Below are 26,663 nucleotides of genomic sequence, written 5' to 3' on the forward strand. Positions count from 1 at the left end.
TTATCTTACCTTTTGTTCCTGAAGCTGTGCTTTTACAACTTTGTAATCTGCAGAAGGTGCTTTTTGGTTAGCTACTAGCTCCTCAGTGTCTGTCAACCATTTGGCCAATCCGTCTAAAGCTTCTTGGAATTTGCCAGATTGTAATAGTGCAATATCTAGTCGTCTCTCGCGATCATTAATCTAAAACCAAATGATTACTACATTTTCACATACTTGCTGAATTACCTTTTCTTTTAGACTATTCCACAAATCATTCATTTTCTCTAAGTCTTTCTCCAGTGTGGTCGTATTAACGCCCGGTGAGGCGGACTGAATAAGACTCTGACCTATACGATTACAATCATCCACCATTTTGCTAAGTGGTTCGACGCTCTTGGCTCTGAATTTCTTAAAGTCTTGTTGCTGGGCTCTAATACTATCCACTTCGGATGCAACTGGTTTCATTTTGCGCAACTGCTCTGTAGTATCGCCTATGTTATCCAATACACTCGAATGATTCAAATAGAAATCCTGCAATTTCTTAAGCGTTCCTTCCAAATTTTGCTCGCGATTCCTTGCGCGTTCGTCCAACTTGCCCAATTGTTTCCGTAAACTATCCACCTGCTGTCTAGTCTGGACAGTATCGGGCGCAAAGCCACTGTCAACCAAGCGTTCGCCGGCGAACACAGCATCGTTAACGTCATCTGAAGCTTTATTAATTTTACCAATTAGGTTTCCTATGTCATCGATTTGTAGTTTAACTGTCTTGAATTCGCGACCAGGAGGTTTCATCGAATCTAGCTCTGTTTCTAAACCGGAAAGGTCGTTAGTTAGCGCTTTCACTTGATCATTAAACTGCATAACCGCAGTGGCGGCAGATTGTAAATCGGAACAACGATCGTCCAGTTTCGCATGCAACTCATTGATTCGATCTCCTAAACCGTCAACTTCGTCTTCTAAGTGATTGGCGTCGATACTATTCTCAGCAGCTTCGCGGACTAAATCAGTAGCCTGCTGGCGAACAGTCTGGTGCGGTCTTTTCAATTGGGCAACCTCATCACGTAAACTTTTTACACGATCGAGCAATTTAGGATCACGAGCAACACCACCTAATGCATCATGCGACGCCAATTTATCCTCACACCTCTCCAAACCATGCAGAAGTTCACGCAAATTTTCGTTAAAATCGGACAATTTCCTTGACTGATCCTCTAAAGCCTGCGTACGCGCAATGACATCATTATTTAACTTATCCCAACGGTCTTTTAAGTTATTCAGTTCGTTCTTAACAATATCTTTATCTATATCACACGCTGAATGGAATGTATCACCTAACGATCGCGTATTCTCGTATTCTCCCGAACGTTTCCACACTTCATTTCGAAAAACTTGCAGATCTTTCAATTGCTTCTCTATATGTTTACGTTTAAAGGATGACGGCTTTAGTGAATCTAATTTGTCTTCCGCTTGACGAAGCCAAGGTAAAAATGTCTCCAAGGTTCTGTAGTACTTGCGGCAGTGTTCCTGTTTGACAAAATTTGTTAGACAAGTGTCATAGTTCATGTTAACTTATAGCTTGTGAAAAACTAAAGAGCACTTATAAAAATCCAATAAATATGTTCATCAAACCCTTTCAAGTAGCTAACTTAAAGTATAGTATAGCTTTAATTTGATTAAATGACAAAGGTTGCACATTTAATTAAAGTTAAGGGTTGTGAATTTGAGAATCTGCAGTTTCCCTTAGTCTGAAAAATGAATAGATCAGCCAATCGAATTGATTCAACTCGATAGGTGTTTCGAAATTATTTTTGTATTTTGACCTTGAATTTGACTTCAACTCCAGGTTGAAAACTAACGCTCTTTATAATACGTATCAACTTACCATACATGTTTGAAGTCTGGTCTGCCTATCCATAGTTTCCTTTCTAAGTTTATCCCACTGTTGTTGTATTTTATCGACATCCCTTTGTAACGTTCGACTATCAGACTTGCTGTTGCGCGAGATCATATCTCTTCCTTTGTTTAACAGCATAATCACCTCATGCTCTCTTGCTAAGACCTCTCTGTAAATCGGTTCATGATGCGCCAATTGTTGTTCCAACACATCACGATCGGCCGAAATGAGTAATCGCTCCGATAGCGATCCAAGCTCCTCAGACAACCATCCTAAAGTTTTCGCGCACGACGCCTCAAACATCCTGCCGTCACGAAGAGAGCCCTCGATCTCCGCCTTTCTATGGTCCAATTTCTTCTGCAACGCATTGTATTGTCGTCCGATGGATGCCAGCTTGGCTTGAATATCAGTTCGGGACGCCGGATCGCTAAGCACATTGCAAAGTTGAATTCCGGCCGCTTCCAGGTCTGCCAATAGAGGACGTTGTCCCTCCAGTTGTCTTTCGAAATTTTCAATTTTGCGCAACTGTTCTTCGGGATCTCTATCCAAAGGTAACTCGTCAAGATTATCAGATATAGTTTGTAGGGCTTCACGTAAACGGGTATGCTGTGCATCAAACTCCCTGCTAGTGTCGACTGCTGCTCCTAAAGAATCAGCTCGCTCATCCAATTTTCCTAAAACAATCCGACGTGGTCAAGTACTTACACTATTGATGCAATATACCTAATAAATCGGACCATCGTTGTTGTACATTGGTGAGTTTGGTGTTCACCTTTTGACCATCAGGTGACCGAGGATCTAAGTAACTTAGGACTGAATCTCCAACATCGATTAGATGTTGCAATTGTGGTTGTTGTGTACGGAATTCCTCACGTAATACTTGCACCTGCTGTACTTGAGACTGGACCATACGAGAGTCGCTTGAAATCGGTCCCAGAACTGTTAGCATTCTTTCCTTGGCCGATAACCAAGACGACATGGATTCGTGGGTGTCGAGGAACTCTTTCATATCTTCCATGAATTTTATTCTAAACGGGATCGCTTTAGTCACACAGTTGTCATGACAGCGTTTGTGATAAATGAAAATAAATTAATTTATCGATTAATCGTGAAGGTCCAATAATGATCGAATAATTAATTATTATTAATTATAGTAATTCATTCATTATTTATAATTCGGCAACCAACATGAGATTTGATAAACCCATGATTAACACCAGTCATATAAGATCAACAAGATCAATAAAAATAATCAAGATGGTTTATCAGTCAATCCCCAAAGACGTCATCCTATTGTACAGATACCTACTTAGCTTGCTAGTTATTGATTAATCAATAAATCATTCTTTTGTAAATTTAACAGTCATAGATTAGTGGATAAGTTACTACATTAATGGTTTCTTTCACCTCTCTTCTAGTATAAAAACAGTCACGTCAATCATCGCAGGTAGCCGCCCACTGCAAAACTGCCCGTGAGGAGTACACAAATTATGCTATTATATTTTCACCTCTATCTAGCCCATGAGAAGAAATCATAAGTTTTGCAGGGGGCGGCTACCTGCGACTGTTTTTATACTAGACGACGTGTAGACACGAGCTTACCTATCCTTGCAGCGATCATTTAAGCTCTTCCATCTAGACACCACATCTTCAAGTTCATCATTCAGATTATCTGCACCGAGCGCTCCCGGTTTTCTTCTAAGCAAATCTTTGACTTGAGTTCGCGTCGAGTCGAGTAATGATTGTTTTTCGTACAATTCTTCCATAATCTGTCTGATCTGTTTCACGCTCTTATCGGCCTCCTCCTTCGTGTTGGGTACTATTTCTTTCGGCAACTGTCTCTGCACTTTATCCAAGAACGAATCCAGAATTTTCAAATTGTCTAAATGTTTTTTAACTTCGTCCCTAGTGCTGTCTATTTCAGATTGGCGATCGCTGATTTTAATGCCGAGCAGAGAGTATCGATTATTAATTTCGGAAAGCTGCTGTTGAATTGGCGATAGTTCTTCAAGGTGGAATCCGTCCTGGCTGGAACGGCGTGATGAAAATCCACTGGATCCACCAGGAGATATCGGTGATTGCATACTAATTCCCTTGGTAGGCGAAGGGGATCGGCCGTCTTGTGAACCGCGTCTTAATGGGCTGACTGCAATAGTAGTACGTTTCGTTGGACTATACGCTTGCGTTCGTTTTTTAGTTGGAGAATCTGGCCTTTCGCTTTTGACTAAATTATCGTACGAATTACCTACATCGTTGACTTTATCGATAGTGACTGCGTAATCTCTGTATTCTTTCGCTATCGGTTTCAGCTCATCATTCTGCAGTCGTAAAGTTTCCATATCGAGCGCAACAATTTCCAAACGAGTCATTCTAGTCTCCATTTTGGTTAACCATTCCGATACCTGAAGGCGTAGACCCTCATAGATATTCAATTGTTCCGCGCGTTGCAAGGATAACTTGTGTTTCTCATCAAGAAGACTATTCAGTTCTTTCCACTGGTTCTCCATGGCCTTAATTCTATCCCGAACTGGTGCAGTATCGGTGACGTCGCGTTTGTTAACCAGATCTTTACCGTCACGAATTGTGCTATCAAATAGCTCTCTCTTCCCGTCTCGATTTGCCGCGATATCGCTCATACGAGTTGTGTATTCCTGTATGCTCAGTTTGGCAAAATCGCGCGAGTCTAACAGTTCCACGATACCGGAATACCACTGCTCAAACTGTGTGGAGTGGGTGAGAAACACGCTCAAGTTGCTGTTAACATCTTCCAAAAATTCTGCTCGTTTTTGAGTTCGATCAAATAATTTTTCAAAGCGGACTTTAACATCGTTTAATTTTGTTTCGATTTGCTTGGCGACGCGCGCATTGCTCGTCGAGACGATTAACTCACTCGCTGATAAGTAGACGGAATCGATCGATGAAATATGTGTGTCGATATCGGATTGGAATACTCTGTGTTCTCGCAATTGCTCCTCAAGTCGGTCTTTGATTAACGAAGCTGGCCTTTGTAGATTTTTGAATTGATTTTCTGCCGAGTTAAGCCAGTTAACGATACCGTCGAGCGCGTCTTGAACGCCTTGGGATTGTACCAAAGCAGTATCAAGTTCTTGGCAACGTTCGGCGAGTGCATTTCCGAGCTGTTTGTATTTTTGATCCAATTCAATTACGGGTTGTTCCAGACGAGACATTTCAACAGGTGACAGTTGGCCCTCTAAAGAACGTAGCAGCGAATCCAGTGCCTATATTAAATAAATGTGGAGCATTAGTAGAGTGGTGGGAGAAATTTTGGTGCCTTTGTATAAATACCTGTTTGATGTTATCAATTAAGCGTCCATTCGCAATAAATTCATTATTAAGGGTTTTCGCCTTATTAAGTTGATCTTCTACACCTTTCGGATCTCCAGCGATAGGCTCATTGAGAACTTTATTCACTTTGGGCTCAACATCTCGTAACCACTGCCGCGCCTTGTCAAGAGCATCAGTATAGTCACGCTGGCGACTGCCCACACCAGACAGACGATCCGATAAGTTGTTGGCTCGGTGTAGCAAATCTCGGTACTGTTGGGTTACATATGAGACTTCGTTTCGTATGGGGGAGTCTTGAGAAGATAAAGGTTCAATGTGAGGTAAACGCGAAGGAAGCGAAGTACGGAATTCGTTTAAGACGTTGAGATATTCCTAAAAGAAAATGTTAAGAACATGTTTCGTAACGCGTTTGCTAATACTTTTGATTCGTCGAAGAATTTCTGAGCAGCCATGGTGATGAAGCGTAAATCGGCTTGGTGGGCAATAACGTCGGATACAAATTCCTTGGTGCTATCAGTACTAGAATCTAATTTATGCAAGTCACTCAAAGAACGTTCTTTTTCTTCCAATACTCTCCGCGCTTTGTTTAACCAAGTGGAAAAGTTGCTCAATTCACCTTTGAGCTTAAACAGCTCGTCTCTAGCAGCGAAAAGTTTTTTCAACAATCGTTCTGCACGGTCAACTGACTTATCATATCTTAACTTGAGATTCCTGCCACTCTTCTCTAGAGCAGACACCTCGCTCTTGGACAAAACGTCACCACCAGTAAGTACAAGTTGTCTTACTTGATCACCACAGTGCGACACTTGGCTCGCATGCTGATCTAAGTCGTCTTTGACTTGCTTCATTGTGTTTATCTGATTTCGAAGCTCCTCCTCACTTTCACGAACGACACTTTGAGACGATATTCTCCCTTCAACCTCGCTAATCCACTTAAGCAACTTTGACAACATATCGTCACATAACTTGTATTTTTCCTCCACCGCTTGCTGTAATATTTGAAAATATTAATAGTACCAAGTCAATTACTTGCGAGTGTCAACTTATTAAAAAAAATGTCATCTTACCTGTGCAACATTTAAAATAAACCTACATGAATCGAGTAAAAACTTAATTCTAAAATACCTAGGATACCTACACTTAACTTAATAATCTAGCGGTAAAATATTCTGTCTTAATTATGCAGTGCAGCCACACAGCAAAGCTAAGACCCTAAACCTAACACATGCATATTCAAGCACACACAAAAAATGGTCTGTTAGTACAAAATAATAAAATCAACACATGGATTTTATAGGTACTTCAAATGAAAGAAACCTGTAAACAAACTTTAGAATTAATGAAAACAACACACCTAAAAATTATAACTAAACTCAGTTTTGTCACTATTTTTTCAGGTGACAAAGATTGATGATTACCAAAACTGAATGATTATGATTGAAGAAAAATAGTGACAAAATGACAAAATCTTAACGTATACAATTGATCCAGTAGCTCTACTCATAAATTAAAATTAAGGTAACTACATATTAAAAAAATTAAGTGTGTGTTAATCTGTTTTAAATGAGAAGGTATAAAATAGAGATGATCGAAAAGTTGACATGAATATGCATTAATTTGTTAATGCAATATTTAATTCGCAATTTCTTTACGAATTACTAGTATTAGGCATCAATTATGAAGCGGTTGTTACTAATTTAGTGCGTTTGTGCAATCGGCTGTCATAATGCCAGTATCTGCACTCATACATGAGTGTACATGAAGTAGGACCAGCGCACAATTATCAAAAGCTCCCTCGATATCAGCTGGAAAAAATTAAACTCGTTTAAACATCGTGAAGCATTAAATTGCGATGAAAATTCTTTGTTTTGATACCTTCACCCAAAAACTCTTGCAGTATTGGCATGTGTGTGGAATACAAGGAAATCAATCCAATACTACAATTGAGGCAATTATCCATTTATTTATTACAACTTAACATACGTCCGACCTGGGTATTTGTTTTTCATTGTTACATGACTACTGCAAAAGCTATGTTATTTATTACTGTGATGCATCTGATTTAAATTTAGGAGTCAATAATTAAACAAAAGATTATTTTCAAGTGACTCGTGATTTTTCCATACTATCCAAAACAATCGAAACACAATTCAGACAATCTGATGGTACCTGATATCTACAAGCAAAAGAATGTTAATATTACCACATTTATTTTTTGCCAAAACCTATGCTAATTTATTTAGTTTTTTAATTATTTTCTATTATGAATGCGTTCCGTTTCCAGATGGCGTTAGTTACGTTCTATCTCGCGCACGCGTTGGATGAGCTATTACTTTTTAAAGTAGTACTGATGTACACGTGGAAAAGTAAAAGTTTAATCGAACTTTAACGTTTGACCAATTTATCACAAAAGGCTCTTTTCCCCGATGATTTAATAAAATAATTACATTTTCTGCATAAGGTACATGTTCGAATTAATTCAAAAAGACCTATGTTTAGTACCTTATATAAATTAAGGTGTAAATCAAATGGTTGCAGGTTATTCTTTGAGCCAGGTGAGGGGGGGGGGGGTCTAGAATGGTTGGCATTACGTCTTCCAGAAACTTGTATCTGAAGCTTCCATTAAGAAATGACCGCCATAAGTAGGTATATAAAAATTGCGACGCATATCCTGTGCCACACGTTCACCAATCCTTGGATAAAACGATGGGTAAATGTAAAACATCATTTTTTTACATAGTCTTTGTAACACACAGTGTCATGAAATTACAAAACGATGATTTCCTGAATGTGAGGGGAGTCTACATCGCAATTGTAATTAAGATATTTTTCGTGTGAACATCAATTGGGAGACGCAGTATATTGGTAATATTGATTCAGGCCGTATAAAAAAACATTTTAATGCGCTTATACAGAATCGTGATTTATTGAACCATTGAATTATGTAATATTCAAAATGGATAATTGCACAAATGATAATGTATGATCATAGCATGCTAAAAAAGCAGCATGCCCAAATGTATATCTCAAGCACAACACCAAAAAGCAAAAAAAAATTACATCAATTAGTAAAGGATACGTAAAATACAAACTTACCCGTTGTTCTGCCGGTAAGATTAATCCTTTCTCGAACGCTTTAATAAAATCTATACTTTTATTCTCAACTTTGTCTTCGATTTTCCCTGCGATCGGATCGATCAATTCAGTATCGATCGCCGACAGAAGAGGTACAACGGCTCCACTCTCAGAGTCTTTAATAACTGTGCTGGTCGGATCTATTAAATTATCGGTGATCGCCTCGGTTAAGGTGAGGCGTTTTCGATCAATTATCGTGCTCGTTATGAAGGGATTAGTGAATCCCCCGGTCGTCGGATTATATATGCCATATATTATGCATTCGATCAAAGTAAAACCTCTTCGGGGTGTCATTAATAGACCATTATCGATGGCAGCCGACAGTGAGTACAGTTTAGATGTGCTACTGTCGAGCACGTTACCTTTTTCGGCATCGACGAGACCCTTTCGAAATCCCTCGGGCAATTTGAGCAGTTTGTTTTTATTAACGTCTTTGACGAGAGCTGTATCTGAATTTATATAACCCAAAGTGACCGAATCTTTCAAACTGATTACGTCATTGGATTGTGGAATTGTGAATTTACCGGTTGTCGTATCTAAATGGCCCAGTTCTAAAGCTTGCGTGAAGGAGAAGGGCTCGCGTAGGTATATAGTGATTTTGGTGTCGTATGTGACGATCATACATTTCACGTTACTACTCGTATCGAAACTGATCACTTTATAAATGTTTATAATACCTCGCTCTATTGCCTCGGTAATCGTGATGAATTTACCGGTTTGTGAGTCTCGTAAAACCGCGCTGTTCGGGTCGATCAATTCGAAACTAAGAGCGTCCTCTAGAGGACATTCGCGTATAGGTTTCGATTGCGCCACCAAGTCGGTAACGCTCTCCTCCACTAGCGGTTTATCTAAGGTAACAAGTAAACCAAGTTGAAAAGCCTTGTCGAAATTGTAAGTCTGTTTTGTTTTCGAGTCGAGTACGCGTCCCTTTTCAACGTCTAAGTTACCGTCCCGAATTGCCAATCTTAATGACTTAACAGAATTGGTGGCAGTATCGTTTAGAGCCGTCGTATTCGCTTCAATTAAACCGACGTCTAACGCTTGGAGAAGATCGAAAAATTCGCCCGTCAATGGATCGACGAACTTACCACTATCCGGGCGATACAAGTGATTACTAATAGCGAGTTCGAGAGTCAACGGCTTGCTTGAAGTAACAATTAAACCTTTTTTCTTGGCATCTGATAAATTTAAGGTCTTTCCGTTCGGCAAATTGTATAGTGAGAGTTGATCATTAATTATGTTGCATTCGACTGCCTCTGGTAGTTTGACGTACTTATTGCTTTTAGGGTTTTTGATCAAGGATGTTAAGGGATTAACTAATTCTTTGTCACAAGCTTCTTTGAGAGTGTATTTCGAACCAGTAACTGGGTGGGTGAATATGCTAGTAGCAGAATCGTAGAACTGCATGTCAATGGTGTCGTATAAGTCAAAATTACAGGTTTCGATATCGATAATCAATCCACGTTTTAACGCTTCGCTTAGAGGGATATTAGTAGAGGAGTTGGGATCTACAAATGTGCCGTTCAACTTGTCTATAATTCCCACCCTACATGTGTCGGCCAAATTTAGTACAGCGTTACTTTTTTTATCAAAATAACAAGGTAGCAACGGATTTACAATGAATTTACGTATGCTTTCATGTACTGTGATACGCCTATCTGTGTTCGGATCAAGTATTTTCCCAGACTTTTCATCATACAACCCCTGGTGAATCGCGCACGGTAACGAAATCGCGGCTTTATTATCGATTAAAATATTTAAGTCTAACGCTTCTTGCAAAGTCAGCTCGATGGGCTCACCCTTTGAAAAGTCTTTAACGCGACCGGTGTCACCGTCGACATAATGATTGTGGATGGCATCGATTAATGTCAGCTTCTTCCACACGCCCACCCTAGTATCGCGTACATGAACCGAATTAGGATCTATAAGATTAATTTCAATTGCCTCTATCAAAGTAACATAGTTGCCAGTTCTCGGATCCAAAAACAGGTGGGAGTTGGGATCGTAAATTTTAATGAGTGCCTCTGAAAGAGAAATAGGAGTTCTAACCTCAATAAGTATGCCTTTTTCAAATGCTTCCGTAAAATCAAAATGCTCAGTATCTATAATTCCACCATCAACCGCTTCGTCAAACGTATAGATCTCTTCATCAATTGTCACCAAAGTAGACGATGGGTCGAGATAACCTCTGCGTATTGCCTTGTCGGCTTTCCACTTCTGCTTATTTCTGGGGTTGATGAATTTACCAGTAGTAGGATCATAGTAGCCTTTGTACACAGCTTCTGGTAGCGTAAGTTGACTTTGGTAGGGAACTATAAACCCACGATCCTGTGCTTCATAAAGGTTCATTTCAGATTTACTTTCGGGATCGACAAAGTTACCCTTCTCTGGATCGATTAATTTCAAGATAATCGCTTCGTTTAATGTTATGATATCACTCGACTTCGGAGTCCTAACAGTTAGCACATTCGGATTTACAATATTTTCGGTTATTGCGTCGGTGAGCGTCATGCTGGTGTTGTTGATTTCAAACTGGCCAGTTTCGGTATCGTAGATTCGTAACGCTAAAGTTTCTTGCAGAGACCATGGCAACACTGTACTCAATATGTAGCCTTTATTATAAGCTTGATCTAAGCTCAATTTCGGATTGGTTAACACTCCCTTGTCAATATCCAATAATTTGGACGCAACTGCCTCAGACAACTCCACAATTTTCTTCTTTTGATCATCTTTTACTTTTGTTGTTGCTGGGTCTATTAGTTTATATTCGATAGCTTTCCGAATCGAGATCTCCTCTCCAGTAATGGGATTTAAAATTAATCCAGTTTGTGGAGAATAATAATTTAGGAGAATCGCCTGTAGAAAGTTGAGAATAATTAATTTCGTCTGTATTAGGTGATGCTCTAATGCAATGTCTAGTGTCACCAGTTCGCCATTGTGGCTTACGACCGTTCCACTCTCGGGTATAACAATTCGATTTTTTATGGCAATATCTAAAGGCACTAAAGTATTGCTTTGTATGTCTAACACCTGACTTATGTTGTCATCCACAATTTGTCTACTCACCGCTTCGTCTATTGAAACTAAACGCTTTGTCATGGGATCTTTGATTTTACCAGTGCCTGGGTCGTAATAACCTCTTCGTATCAAGGCTTCTAGAGATATTGGTCTTCGAATTGTTAACAAGTAACCTTCGTTCAGCGCAATCGGGAACGGTATTCTTTCATGTGTAAGCGTGTTAACCACAGCTCCTGCGGTAGGGTCGACAATTTTGGTGTCAACAGCATCAAAATAAGGAACAATTTGCATATTCTTCGGATCACGTATAGCAATCGACTTTGGATCGATAATGTTAGCATTAATCGCCTGTACTAAACTCAATTGGTTTCCGGTGTAAGTATCTCGAATCTCTCCACTATCCAAATCAAATTCGTCACTCTCAAGAATTTCCTCCAGCGTCAATGAGGGACGCTTCTCCTTCGGTTTATCTCGAACATTAATAATCCACTTCAGCTTGACCGCCTCGAAGAAAGGTACTCGCTTTCCGGTCTTACGATCGACCATATGTCCAGTGTTTTTATCAATTAAAGGTCTCTTCAGCGCGTCCCATAAAGTCACATAGGTGGGTGGTTTCTTCGTGAGGTCTTTCACGAGAATACTTTCGGGATCAAAAAGTTCCAATTCGTATATGAGATGCTGGAAGGTAATTCTCTCCAACGTTTGTGGATTCACGAAGCAGCGCATTTTCAAATCGTAGTAGCCCAATTCGGCCAGCTTGTAGGGTGTTAAATCTTTAGAAATTACAAGAGAGTAACTGGGCTTTTCGTGTAGCAAAGTAACCGTGTTGCTATTAATTATTTGAATCGTATCCAGAGGACTAATTTCGTTTTGTTCAAGGGCATCTTGAACGGTATACGGTAACTCGTTGCCATTGTAGATAATTCGGCAAATTTTCGGTTCAATTTTCTTCTGAGTAATCGCATCTCCAATTGCGAGCGTTACCTCCTCCTTCGGCACGCTAACAATCGTTTCCTTTTGAATTATTGTGGTGGTTTGCTCTCGAGATTTCTTCTTATCCTTAATTGCCTTTACGACAGCAGCTCCGGCTAAGACTGGAGCAGCAATTGGAGCAGCGAGCGTTCCGACTATTGCGATCAATCCCATTTTCGCCGCCTTTTTAAAGTCGACCGATTTTCCGGACTTTTGATCTTTAATTTGTCCAGTTTTAGAATCGATTAGCCCCCTTTTGATAGCCTGCTCCACAGTGACCGGCTTTTGCGAATTAACATCGTAAATAACGGAGTTGGGATCTATAATTTCCTCCTCGATCGCTTCGGCGAACGTTAGCAACTTATCGGGCGCTTTCGGATCGTGAAACTTGTTCGATTGCTCGTCGTAAATGGTCTCGAACGCCTCGGCTATGTTGAGCTCTGTGATTTTGACAGAGCTATCCTCCCGTAACTCCCTAGATGTGGATTCGGTGAGAGTGGAAGGAACGGCCTCCAATATTCCTTCTTTAAGCGCATCGCTGATGTTGATTTTTATTCCAGATTGGGGATGTGTGTAAGTTCCAGAATTCATGTCGACCAATCCTTTATTAACCGCATCCGAGAATGACATTTTAATGTCCTTGAGGGTGGTTGTATTTTTCGTTTCCTTCTCATCGACAATTATTCCCTTTTCGCGTGCCTCTTCTAAGCTGTATATCTCGCCTGTATTTGCGTCCTTAATTTGATTTGTATCAACCATGATGTATCCCGAGAGAAGCTCGATTGTTTTGGTGGTTACAGTATGTACAGAGGTGACAGTCGCAGTAACTGTAGTAATCGGTTGGGTACTAATATGAATGGCGCTTGGGAGAGGTTTTATAATTAGCAGACCAGTGTCGACCGCTTCGGAAATAGGTATGATCTCACCAGTTGCTGGAACTGTAAACGTTCCGCTATCCTCATTAATTAACTTGGATTCGAGAGCCTCATTAATTTGGACACTGTCAGTATTGGTAGGATAGGGAAGCGCCATGATAAAGTTATCTTTAATAGCAACCTCCAAAGGTTTCCTTTCTTTTGTAATGGGATGAACTATTTCTTTATTCTCGGTATCGATTAAGCCACGTTTCAAGGCAACTGGGAAGGTCATACCAGCAGGCGGTATACTTTCAGGAGATTTTGCCGTATCAAAAATGTTGGCATCGACCGCTGCTTGTAATTTCACCTCCCCAAGTTCGGTTCTAACAACACCAAGATTTTCATCTACAGTACCAGTTTCTAAAGCCTGCTCTAATGTAACTTTATAACCGGACACTTCAATTAAAGTACTTAATGGGTCTACAATATCACATATTATACCTTCGCGAATCGATAAATGGGCACCGGTTTCCGGATGAACAATTTTGCTAGTATTCACCTCAATCAAACCCTGTTCAAATAGTTCAGGCACAGATAGACTGTGATTCAATGGCACTAACAGCTCGTTTGTACCTTCCGGATCTAAAACCCCTCTCGAAATCGCCTGATTCACAGTTAGGACGTCTCCCCGTTGAGGATCTACAATTTTACCCTGATTTCCGTCAAGTTTATTCAATTCAATCGCCTCCTGTAAACTTAGCGATTCGCCATCCGGACTAACAAAAGTGTCCCTTTTTTCCAAAATTTCTGCAGTTTCCGAGTCAATTAGACCTTTCTGCACAGCTTCCTTCGGTTTGACTATTTTCTTGCGCAACTTTTGTAAAACCACCTTCTTCGCCTCTCGATCGGGACTAACTGATTGAGCACGTCCAATTGAAACTCTATACTTCGGTTCGATGGTTACACGATTCCTCGTTCGTTCCCCCGGTGACAACACCTCGGCATTTCCTTCCAAACTAATTGTTGTTACTGGTAGCAACTTTTGCGACGTTTCACTTGCGGATACTTCCGAAATCTCTGGTTTATGAATAGAGTACGATAGGTCACTGATTACAATAGGAGACTTAGATTCTAAAACAAGATTGGCTTCCTGCGTTTCGTGTTTGGTTAATGTTTCTTTATCTATCAACCCTCGATTGAAGGCGACATCTAGAGGTAATTCTTCGCCGGTATTCGGATCAGATATCAGTACTCGCTTCATTGTTCGAATAACAGTAGCGCCGGCCACTAAAGGTGCTCCAATGATAGTTAAAACTCCCAATTTCGCCGCCTCACTCAAAGTGATAGTACTTCCGGATATGTCTTTATAAGTAGCAGTCTGTCTGTCAATGATACCCTTATTTATGGCTTCGTCTATTGTAATCGTAGCCCCAGACGAGGGTTCGATCACCTGAACCATGCTCGGTAGTATTCGTCTATCATCAATAGCTTCAAACAGAGTTTGAGAACGTTTATTATCTGCGTCTATTATTAAAGCGGAAGCAGGATCATAAACAAGACCTGGTTCTAATTGTACAGGCTCCAGTGATTTGATTTCAGTATAAACTGGCGGATGCTTCTCAACTACGTGCGACACTTCAACTTTAACGGGTTGTCCAACCTGTTTCGTAACCTGAAGAAGCCTCTGTTTCGTTTCTTCAACCTTCACGCTTTCCTCCAATATAATGTAGCCAGACGCGATTGCTTCCTGCATGTTAATACGTTTCTTATCCAAATTGTATTTACCCGTGTTATCTAGCACGCCCTTCTCTAAACTCTTAACGAGAGAAATTTTTCTGTGATTAACCGGTTCAACGACCAAAGCCGACGAGGGATTAATAATTTTTAAATTTATGCATTCTTGAAAACTCACCAATCTGTCAGTACCTGGAATGATAAACATGCCGGTTATGGGATCGAAAAAGTTGCGCCGAATGGCTTCTGCTAGTCTCCATCCATCGGCCGGTAGTTCAAAAACTTGCCGCTCCGACGTGGTTCCCACGCGTTCATTTGTAATAAAAGTTGTGGTCGTCTTGTGCTCTACGTCCATTGGTTCATCTGGTGCGAGACGAATTACTTTAATCGTAGTTTTCGTAGGCGATTGCGCTCTTTGAGGTGTAGATACAGTTTCAGTATCTGGAGAAATTCGACCTTCATTCAGGGCTTGTACTACCGAAATAACTTCGCGTGTCTCTGGATCCGTAAAAGTCTGATTTTGATTGTCGATTAAACCCTGTTGCAAGGCTTGTGTGTAAGTTATTTTACTACTAAGGTACCGATCACTGGAAGTTGTTACGGTAACATACCGTTGCACTAATTTGCATGTGGTTTGAGTGGTAACATTAATCATAAGTAAACTATTTAACAAGGCGGCACCCTCTGGGGTAATCAAATTATGAGCGATGGCGTCATTTAAAGGCACTACTTTACTTTTAGTAACATCAACGAAATTACCTGTTTTTGGATCAATGTAACCCTTAAATACCGCCTCGAGTACTGTTAACTCTCGGCCGTCCTCGAAGATTCCTATTTTCCTGGTTAGCATTTCGTAAATCTCAGACTTCATCTTCCCTAAGTGAACGCCTTCCTCAAAGGATACCAGCTTGCCGCTCTTTAAATTTACCACTAGACTACCGTTAGACTTTTTACTTACGAAGCCTTTGGAACTTGCCGCGTTAAAACTGATAAAATCGTCTTTGTCGGGAGATTGAAAACCGTCAATGTCAAAGATGGATTTTTGGGTTACGGAAGTTATGTAACCGCGCCGGACAGCTTCCGGAATTGTAAAAACTTCGCCGCTTACGTTATCTTTAAAGTTGCTCTCTGCGGAAACAATACCTTGGCGCAATGCATCCTCCAAAGTGAGCAATTCGCGCGTTTGCGTATCAAGAACAGATTTAATCGAATTAGAATCTAAAACCCCTCGCGATACTGCTTCGGGTAGTGATAACTTAGACTGGTGCAACGGTGAAAAAATCTTACCCTCACTATCAATTAAATTTTGATCACAGATATCTTTAAGAGTCATAGGTTTCACAATATACTGCCGCCTTTTTGCCTCTAATAGGGGAAGCTTTTCGTGAGCCATCACATATTTCCCTAACTTCGGATTTATAATACCCTTCTCCAAAGCTTGACTTACCGTAATTTTATCATCATTCGACTGATCTACTACCTCTCTAACGTTACCGTCGAGAAGATCCGTCTTAACGGCAGCGTCAATTTGAAATTTGTTACCCGAATTACGATCCACAATCCAACCGGTACGTTCATCGATAAGACCCTGATTAATCGCATCGTACAAACATACAGCTCCCGTTTTTAGTTTAATTTCCTTGTGTTTAGTGTATGTGATAGTCGCATTTGAAGCCAACTGATAATCGTCAACTTTTCCATCACCTTCGAAATTTGTTGATTGCGTTACCTTAATTCGTTTCTCGGACGGGTCTAAGAAGCCTTGTTCAGCTTCGTAAATTTCCCGTTGTATTGCTTCTAGTAACGTCAAGTTATGTCCATCTTCTCTAATACCGCAGGGACTCGATAAACGTTCAGCAATTTTCGAATCGATCAAGCCTCGTTGTATAGCCTCCTCTATCGTGATTTGAACACCATCAGAAGATGCAACTAGTTTCCCGGTGCGAACATCTAAGATTCTAGACGAGATGGCGTCACGCACTGTCATTATTTCGCCTGTGTACGGATTTACGATTCCAGGTGTGTCTATAATACTGTCGGTTCCTATACCCTCGTGCACTTTATGTACCCGTTTTAGAGATTTAATTTCGCTAAATTGCATACTTGTACCCCATTTGGGTGGCAAGTCCTGATTTAGGTGTGTGGTGGTCGTGTACTTATCAAACGGTCGACCGTTAGCGACGTTATCGACTTGATCGGCGTTATTGAGAGAATCGTTCTTGTTTATCGTGACTGTGGTGCCGTTTTCTTTTTTTAAAGATTTTGTTTGTGTAAACCTATGTGAAAAAGAACAGTAGGCATAAAGATCAAATTCAAAGAACAATGTATAATAAAAAGTGCACAGTATGAAATTCAATGCAGTGTAGTGTGTTTTCTAACCACATCAAATCTCGCATCAAATACTTTATTACACATTCCTATATTTCAAATAATGTGATCTGAATACATGTTGATGCAAATTGAATTGAACTGATGTAAGGAATTTAATTTGTTGATGATTGAAGAAAAAAAGAAGCAAATATTAAAACAAAAAAAAAGCACTTACTGCTTGCTGTAATGTGTCGTACTCGTATACGATGATGACTGTTCTGTAGTAGTACTCATGTGGAACTCTGATCGGAATGTACGGAATGGTTGTGGCTCCATTTGTTCTACGAGCCTCTGAAAAATTGAAATAGAAATAACATGGTGCTTAAGAAGGTATAATGACTGATGTTAGTACAACAATCTCCGTGCATTACATAATTATTTCCACTACAAATCACTTAACAGGTGTCTAACTTGAAACAATAATAACACCCACTTCAATTTAGTGGTGTATTAAAGGAGCGCCATCTCATCTCATTTTGCCTATTTATTATCTGTTTAATTTTCTGTGACTAAATAATAATGTGAGTGGTGGTTTCCTCGTAATTTCCACGCTTCTTGATATGCACATAGCTCTTAGATCACAAAAGAAAGATAAACGCAGATATATTTAAATTTATTCTTATTAACGGCAAGCATTTTATTGTTAAAATTAATCTCCTATACAAAGTTTAGAAATTGCAAGCGTCAAACGTAATCGTGCCATAAAAAAGATAATGCAAAGCATGACTAATAATAAAATTGAAGCTATTTTAAACAAGATATAAAATACCTATCTATGTCACAGTATTGTTACTGATATATGATAAAATTTTCATAAACATTTGTAAGTTATCTAAAACTTCAAACATCTAACCAAATATTTCTTGAAAGAAACAAAAACGACGCCGCTATGGAGCAACTACTAATTTGGAACAAATAAAGAAGTTTTAAAAATATATTTAAAATTAAAATAAAATTCAAAAACAGGAGCAATAGGCGATTTATATGTAAGCGAAAGGGTACACGTCAAGTTCTGTTCTGTTTACGCAGTATAAAACCCATATTCTAATTACCCACTTAGCAAAGATACCAAAAGAAGGTGTAATGAGCTTTCATTTGCAACCCAGAACAATTTTTCAGTAATCACAATCAGAAAGTGTGCCTAAATGTGTATCTCATGAGTAATATAATACCACTCTCTTTTAACGAGGTAGAAAATGTACTACATACACGTCTACTAGACCACGAATTTGAATAGTTTAGTAAAAATCCTAGGTATATCGATCTAATACAGACAATATATACGCGACAGGGTAAGCATCCATTTCCACGACAGAATCTACACTCTTATAAGCAGTAAAAGCGATGTTATTGAAAACCTTCTCATTTGGGAAATAGTAGGTGGTACCTTGAGGTGAAAAGAAGGGGCCTTGCAAACTATGATAATTTTGCGACAATTTGTCATACTTACTCTATTACTCAAATGTAATCTGTTCCTGTTTCCATGTTACTAGATTAGATTAATTGCCAGTTTTTGTTTGTAATTTTGCGAATTGTTCATAAATTTTGTGAACCTGTGGCGAGCGTAAAATCGTGCGGTCCATTATGTATCAAATGAGAATTGTTGTATTAATTGCACAACCTAATTCTAATATATTATGTATCAAATGAGAATTGTTGTATTAATTGCACAACCTAATTCTGAATAATATATATATACACTGCGTCGAAGATAAGGATACGATAATGGTCAAATTAAGGAAAAGTTGCGCAGTCAACCAGTTATTATCATGTTTTAAAGAAAACCAGAAAATTCCGATTACTTCCGAAGTTATGCCGAAAAACTGAAATTTGTCAGTTTTGTTTATATTTTTTCCTGTTCTTATTTGATCAAATACAAAAAAAATTAAAAATACTTTCTCATCGTCACTTTTTAAGTTCTACAAGACAACGTTGAGAAATTTTCAATACAACGCTTCGTTTCGGAGAAATCATCATCAACTTTATTTTTTATATGGCCCGTACATACTGTACTGAGTAGCATTTTTTTATTACGAATACAACGACGTACAGCACACATAAAAAAACAACAGTTGGAAAAGAACTGTTGGTTTCAACAGAATGGGGCACTCGCGCATAACGCCCTAATCGTGCGAGAAAAATTATGAATAGTAAAGTATTTGCTTTGTATAAAAACATTCTAGATCCTAGAGGAAGTTCAATAGCCACCTAGCCACTATCACCTAGCTTCTGCACACGAGCGTCAGGAATGGAGGTTTCCCTGCGCTGCTATACTAGGTTCCATGGAGCCCCCCAGTGATGAGGCACAAAGGTGCTATTCAATGGCGACGCCACGGGTGGATTGTGGAATTGAAGTCTGGAGTCTACCACCAAGACAGCCAGCTGTATAACCCGAACCTAATGAGCGGGTCATCACAACCAAATAACTCTCAACAAAAATAAAAATCTAAATAAGTGGCCATGATTTTATATTTAAACTTTTAATTTCGAATAATTCAATGACATTTTGCTATATGGTTTGGGATTTTGGTACCTACAGTATTCTTGAACAAATTGTATATTTTCTGGCCTTACCTGTATACTGTTCGACTTGAAGTCAGTTAATAGGCCAAGGTGTACAGTGTACAGGGTGGACCCAGCTGGGAAACCGGCGTTCCCTCCATGAAATGACCGAATTTTATAAAAGGCAACGTCTTTATTTAGTGGGAATCCTTTTGCCTTTTTGCTAGTTACATCTGTATCGTATTCATTTTTGATACTTTCCCTAATTTATTTTGCATTCATATCGGTTAATGTTAGCTTTTACATTAAGTTTACCGCACCGTATTTACAGCTTTTGCTTCTTCTTGCACCGTAACTTCTACCGCTGCGTTTAATTGCGCGGTAAGATTTTTGCTACTTTCTTTTGCATTCATTATAATGGGGGGATGATACTGCTTCGCTTTCCTGCATTTTATTTCCCGCAGACGCCGCTACTTAAATCGCGTTTTGTTGCTTTAATTCCCCCTAGGGAACTTACCGTAGGACCCGTGTACCGTAATTTTGTTTTAGTTCTTCCTAAGTGACTGCCGCCATTTACTGAACTCATACGATCCCCGGAACTGCCATTTACTCTGATTCAGTTTAGCCAATTCAACCAATTTCTTTTCATTTACTATTTATCAATTGAATTGAATACATTATAATTTGCATAATTCACAAAACTTGGATGCAGTTAATTTGAGTCCAGATGAATGCATCTTCTCTCAGCTACTGAGGATGTAATTTAAGGGCATTACTTAATTCAAATGAAGGGTATCGCAATAATGCGTTGCGCTTTTGTTCATTACTTTGTTTTCCCTAAAATGTAGCCTTTACGAAATTAAGGGTTCGGCTAACGTCAATTATTTGTGATTAGTTTTGCCCAAATATGCGAGCAGCTAACGTAAATTCCAGTAAATTTGGCTCAAAGAATTAATTATTCCCTTTTGTTTGCTTCTTTTGTAATTGATGTTATAAGTATTTCACAGTCAGCTGTAGTCAGGTTCTGTAAACAGGAAGTCATTACAGCCCTGAAATACCAGTTCGAGTTGACCTAGCCAATCGGTGCTGAGTTCTGACCCTTATTCGTGCGTTCGTAATAGACCGAAATGTTCAGGATCAGTCGACGAAAAAGAAGTGCTGAAATTCCCTCACCACTTCGTCATCGCGGGCGATTCTTGTAGTAGTATTCGCGCAAGAGTTGGAAAATCCAAAACCATTGTGTATCCGCACTAAAATAAAGGTACCACGCTCGGTACCACGTAAACGATTCGTTGAATAATTATTCCGAAACACCTGAGCCTCGCGTCTGTGATCTAAACCAATCTTTTTTTAAACCACGAGTCTGCTCCTCTTTTTGAATTAGTAACAATTTAGCCACAGGGTGTTCAGATTATTTTGCTCAGATGATGAACTACTAAAAATGCATTCGTGCATTCCTGAATCATGATTTTGAATGATGTCTTTAAGCATAAAGCTTTCCGAATGGCAAAAGCTTTTAGTTCTTCAATTTACAGAAAACCGATTTCTTGATTGATATGAAATACAACTATGTTGGAACGTCCGTACGCATTCTAATTGCCATGGCAGAAAGTCTCTCACACGCCATTTGTTGTTAAATTTCCAAAATGTCAATTAATGAATAAACTTAATTATCTCCTATCTTGTTTCTGTGCTATTTATATAAACGACGATCATTAAAATTTTAACTTAAAAATACTACATGATACAACAGAAGAACAATATCACCTAGGATAGTCCGAGTCTAGGAGAAAATGACGCAAGTACATCAACCTGAAGACTCGCGACAATACCTAGCACGTCTCTCATAAATCTAGAATATTTTCGGATGGCGAACTTTTAAACCACGTCGTAATTAGAAATACTCAAGGTTAACACACATAATTAACTGTAATTAATTTAATTATCTTTGCTAAGCTTGAGATTCGTCGAAATTTGGTATATACAGTGCGTTTGAGGTAAAAGATACGAAAAATTTTTCAAATATAATTTTATATGTATAGAAAACTTAAAAAATGTAGCATACCGTGTGCTGTCATGATGCGTGGTAACTGTTGTGTTACAAAGAAAAAGCAGATGCAATCTCCCCGTGTAACATAACAGACGCTTCGCATTCTGACAGCACACGGCATGCTAGATTTGATAAGTTTTCTAAATATTGGATCGCGAATTTCTCCATTTTTTGTATATCAGCCAGATGCATATTTTATGTTGTCGTGCAGCAAATTGATTGCTATTTTCAAATATCTTAGAAAAACATAGGCACTGCATTTGAAAATCAAAAATGGCATCGATTTCCGATGATACCGGAAGTTCCAATATCCGATCGAATAGATCGTAATGTCACATATAAAATTATACTTGTTTTCTAAATATTGGATCGCGAATTTCTCCATTTTTTGTATATCAGCCAGATGCATATTTTATGTTGTCGTGCAGCAAATTGATTGCTATTTTCAAATATCTTAGAAAAACATAGGCACTGCATTTGAAAATCAAAAATGGCATCGATTTCCGATGATACCGGAAGTTCCAATATCCGATCGAATAGATCGTAATGTCACATATAAAATTATACTTGAAAAATTTAAAATTTTTCGTATCTAGCCAAATATATGACTCTTTTGTCTTGAACGCATTATATACGGGATCGCCAGATATCAAATTTCTAGCACTACCGTGTAGGACTACAGTTTCTTGGGATAAGATTTGTTAACCATTTTTACAAAGTGGGAAAATGTCCTATACCCTGAAAAACATTGTCCAGGCCTACAATTTATTTATATGGAGAAAAATGCTTGTTTTGTAGTTTGACTGTTATTTGTTTTTGATAAAACTATTCTAAAAAAATGTTTGGAAATCATTTGTAGAGTAAGGGATGGGCGAGTTTGTTTGTACCATGATACCACCACGAAACTCTACGCAGAATGGCGATCTTTTTAAAGTGAATTTGAATGGAAATTTTGTATTAAAATCGTCGATGTTTTTTGAAATTAATGAATACACACATTTCGTGCATTTTTTATCACTGTAAAGAAAGTCAAAGAAATCTTCAACGGTTTGTAAGGTAGCGACGGTCGCGTTATAAATGACATTTGATTTACCCTTTAATGACTTATGTTACATTGCTCAGGATACGAACTATAATGACTTCAAAAAAGTGATAACAGTCTTTCAAGCGTTTTGAAATACATTGTATCGTCTAGCACTCTAGATGACAAAGCATCAGACTATTGTGCTGCTGTAAGTCATAGCCATTGAACTATATACTCGTAACTGGAAGGGAAACAAGCATATTATTAGTGAAGCCAGACGAGCGGTGATATCTTTATCTCTCTCATATTAGTAACATTAAATTCATTGACATAATTTTTTTATTTCACTTAAATTCATCGAGTCGTTTTCTGCTTCTACCAGGCGTGCTAATAAACAAACTAGGCGTGATGAGTCTGACTGAAATACTTATACCGCCACCACATTCTGTCGCACGACATCAACGGTACACATTTGTCGCCTATTCCGGTTTCCCTTCCAGTTACGTTGTTTATAGTTCAATGGTCATAGCTCGTAAACTGGGCCGTTCTTGGTTCCCTAAGGAAGATATGAGAAATCACCATAATATAATACAAACCAAAAAAGTACTTGGGCGTGACAGTTATATAAAAAAATAAACCGAAGTAGCTTTTGTTTTGACATCACGATTAGATATATTTCTTGCAGACGCCTCAATCGCCCTTTGTGAGTACTCTCTTCCGGCAATCCATTCTTGAAGTATAAGGGAATATACCCGATCGCGATAAGAGGTCGAGGAGGAGGGCTATGGTTGGTAGAAATTAATTCCTTTCGTTGAGACCTTTGATTAGAGTACCATGAAGGATAAAACTAGTTCCACTGCCCCCCTCCCCCTTCACCCCGTAATTTGATAAGAGGGCAGAAAGAAGGGCACTATAGTTGGTAGAAAACGGTTCCTTTCGTTGAGACCTTTAATTAGAATGCAATGAGATAAAATTAATTTAAAGTTTAAAGTTTAACCTGGCACCACTAAAGGCGTGCGTATGCAAAATCTGAGACCAATTGGTTGTCGTATGTAAAAGTTATGCACGTTTTACTTTCAAAAACACCATCTCAGGAAATAATTCGTGGGGGGTCCCCCTTTTAGACAGCGAAATTTGATGGCCGTCTGGCACACCTTCAAGGTATAGGCTACCTACTGCAAAAAATTCCAAGACTCTAGGATCATTCCCCTAGAAGTAGTTCGAAACGGCAGAAGTGGGTCCGGACGGACGGACAATAGCATATTTTTTTAAATTCTTAAAAAATGCGCTAAAAACAGGAGAAAGCGAGATCAATGGCAGTCCAATGACAAAAGTTTAGGTTGGACTTGGACTACGATTAAACCATCAAAATCGTAGAGTGTTTATCGCTCCCTTTAAGTGGATAACAATCCGAAAATATCTGATTGGCGTCTGGCGATAATCGTACTGCAATCCTTGTGGTTGTACGCTACATTGCTCATTTCATTCATTGATTTGCGATAATTGATTTCATTCTAACATCCCCAATTTACGTAATTAGCCAGAACGGCGCTAGTTTGCAATACGTAAGTATGAAACCTCAAAATAATTGCGCACGATTAACCAAGTAGGTATTTATTACACATGATTCAGTTAGCAATTAAAATTTAATATTTCCAAATCGTAGATTTATCAATTTATTCTGCTGTTATTGATTATTTTTTAATAGACAAATTAAATTTTCTCTATGTATTTGGTTTAATTTTTCAAAAAAAGTGCGCAAATTGATTTGGTTAAAATTATGAGGTGTGTCACAAGGATCTATTTCTGGTCACGTTTTATATATGCAAAATTCGGACTTCGCGTTTCGTTTGAGCTTGTCTTGGATTCAATCTTATTGTTATTCATACTACTCTAGTTTTACCTGCCATCAAAAACCTTGGAGTTTGGCAAAGCTTAATCAATATTTAAAATATCCCAAAATTTACGAGATAAATAAACTCGATTGCCGCCAAACTACTCGCCCAAGGGAGCTTTTGCGAAATTGGAGTGCAACCTAGAACGTTAGCACACTCATTTGAAGTCAAAGCATGAATTAACACACTTTAGAACAATCTGTTTGTAACAATGAATTAATTAAAAATAGTAAGCGTCTTTCCTTGAACTCGAAAAATATTTATGCAATTCTATGCTGGAAATTGTATTGTTAATTTGCTAAACAAAAAAAGTTTAAGTTTCCCCTATATACAAACGGTCACATTTATTTTTAAATTATGAGTAAAAATTATCAAGATTGTTATCACTCGATCTATAATAATAAACTGTACTCATAAAGACGCTGTTTTCTCACGCAAAAATTAGAAACAAATGAATACTAACCCATGGCACTTTTCCCAATTCGTATGCAAAATTATAATCACCCATATTTTACGCGATTGAAGCTACCGGCAACTGTTAATTACAAAGCGCGAGATTATTTTTCAAATTTTATGTCTACACGTCAAAGCGTTAATAACAACTAACAACTCGAATAAATAATTAACATTGTGAGGCACGTATCTTTTAATTGTAAAACGTTAGCATTCGTAATTACAAAACTCATAAAAAAATATATTAATAATAAAAAGCGCCGCAGACGCCGGTTACGAACGCCAATACAAGCGGCGCACGACGCGATACTGACGACTACTAAAAGCGATAGATAAATCCATAAACCGCGGCGCGATTTTTCACGAGCGGTTCCGTTCTTCTGGTGGCCTGACGTTATCCGCTATTTTTATCACGCCCTATAAATTAATTAAATTTGCATTATAAATTGATAAAACGCGAAATTAGCGATGGGGTCCTCCGGAAACTAGAGCTGACCGCTGGGAATGATACAGACGCTATAGTTAATAGAATCCTTGGCCTAGATCTTGGCTCAAGAATGAAGTGCGACCGATATTTTAAGGGAGTTGAAAAATTCGTTACACATAAACGATAGTGACGAATGATGTCATATATCGACAGTTTTAAGTAAAAATGACGTAATTGCGAATTAATTATTAAATACAAACAGGTTGTAGTCAACCTTCCTCTCAAGTCCACTAATTTTATCTAGAATATGGCTATTACATCACATTTGAATAACTTCATAGCGAAACAGTTGTAAAAATAAAAGTGACCGTCACCTCGAAATTAAGCATAAATTGAATGCAATTGTGAGGTAAAAATATGTTTTGGTTAAACATTAGTTGGAGTGGGCGATCCGTAATGGGTACGGTCTGTTTACGTATGGACAACTTACCATTACGTCGAAACCGTGAAGTAATATCCTAACCAGTTTTTTCGCAATACATAGTTGGAATGAATAAATAGACACAAGAAAGTGGGCAATTATTTTTTACTACCCTACCCACGTAACCTGGGCGGTAATTTCTCCCGGAATCGAATATGAAGTAATTAGTTTAGTGATTTATTAGGATGCGAAAGTTTTAACTGGCATCTTATGAGACCGTAATAAACCGCCCATTCGAGCGAGATCTACGATGACAGTCATGTTTTTCACTACAAAACCCTTCCCCACACGTACTGTATATCCAAATCTGATCGCTATCTCACTAATGTTAATTTAGCGTTAAAATTTTCCGTGGTTCGACCAAGGAACATACAAAATTGATCACAACCAACATTTATCCCAAACTTCTTTGAGCAAATTGCAAAACTCACCACTTGGTAGGAGTGCTAACCAAACTTTATAGTCTTCCTTTTTTGGTTAGCATGCCGAAACAGTGAAATTTTCATACCGGAATTTATGAACGCACCGTACATAGATCACTGCTACCAGCTTTATTGAACACTCGG

The 26,663-nt window shown here is 38.6% G+C and overlaps 1 protein-coding gene across 1 annotated transcript in view; it reads right to left on the minus strand.

Moving 5' to 3' along the window:
* LOC116159484 (microtubule-actin cross-linking factor 1-like) overlaps positions 1-26,663 on the minus strand; it is a 107,744-nt gene continuing 81,081 nt past the window's right edge. The window contains exons 18-26 of the mRNA XM_031472466.1: positions 17,441-17,556; positions 8,276-17,171; positions 5,599-6,168; positions 5,180-5,551; positions 3,476-5,112; positions 2,597-2,901; positions 1,862-2,547; positions 226-1,503; positions 1-180 (exon numbers count right to left, since the gene is read on the minus strand). Of these exons, the coding sequence (XP_031328326.1) occupies positions 1-180; positions 226-1,503; positions 1,862-2,547; positions 2,597-2,901; positions 3,476-5,112; positions 5,180-5,551; positions 5,599-6,168; positions 8,276-17,171; positions 17,441-17,556 (14,040 nt within the window). The remainder of the gene's footprint in view (positions 181-225; positions 1,504-1,861; positions 2,548-2,596; positions 2,902-3,475; positions 5,113-5,179; positions 5,552-5,598; positions 6,169-8,275; positions 17,172-17,440; positions 17,557-26,663) is intronic.

This window comes from Photinus pyralis, unplaced genomic scaffold (genome assembly GCF_008802855.1).
Source record: "Photinus pyralis isolate 1611_PpyrPB1 unplaced genomic scaffold, Ppyr1.3 Ppyr1.4_LG1, whole genome shotgun sequence".
NCBI classification, from domain to species: domain Eukaryota; kingdom Metazoa; phylum Arthropoda; class Insecta; order Coleoptera; family Lampyridae; genus Photinus; species Photinus pyralis.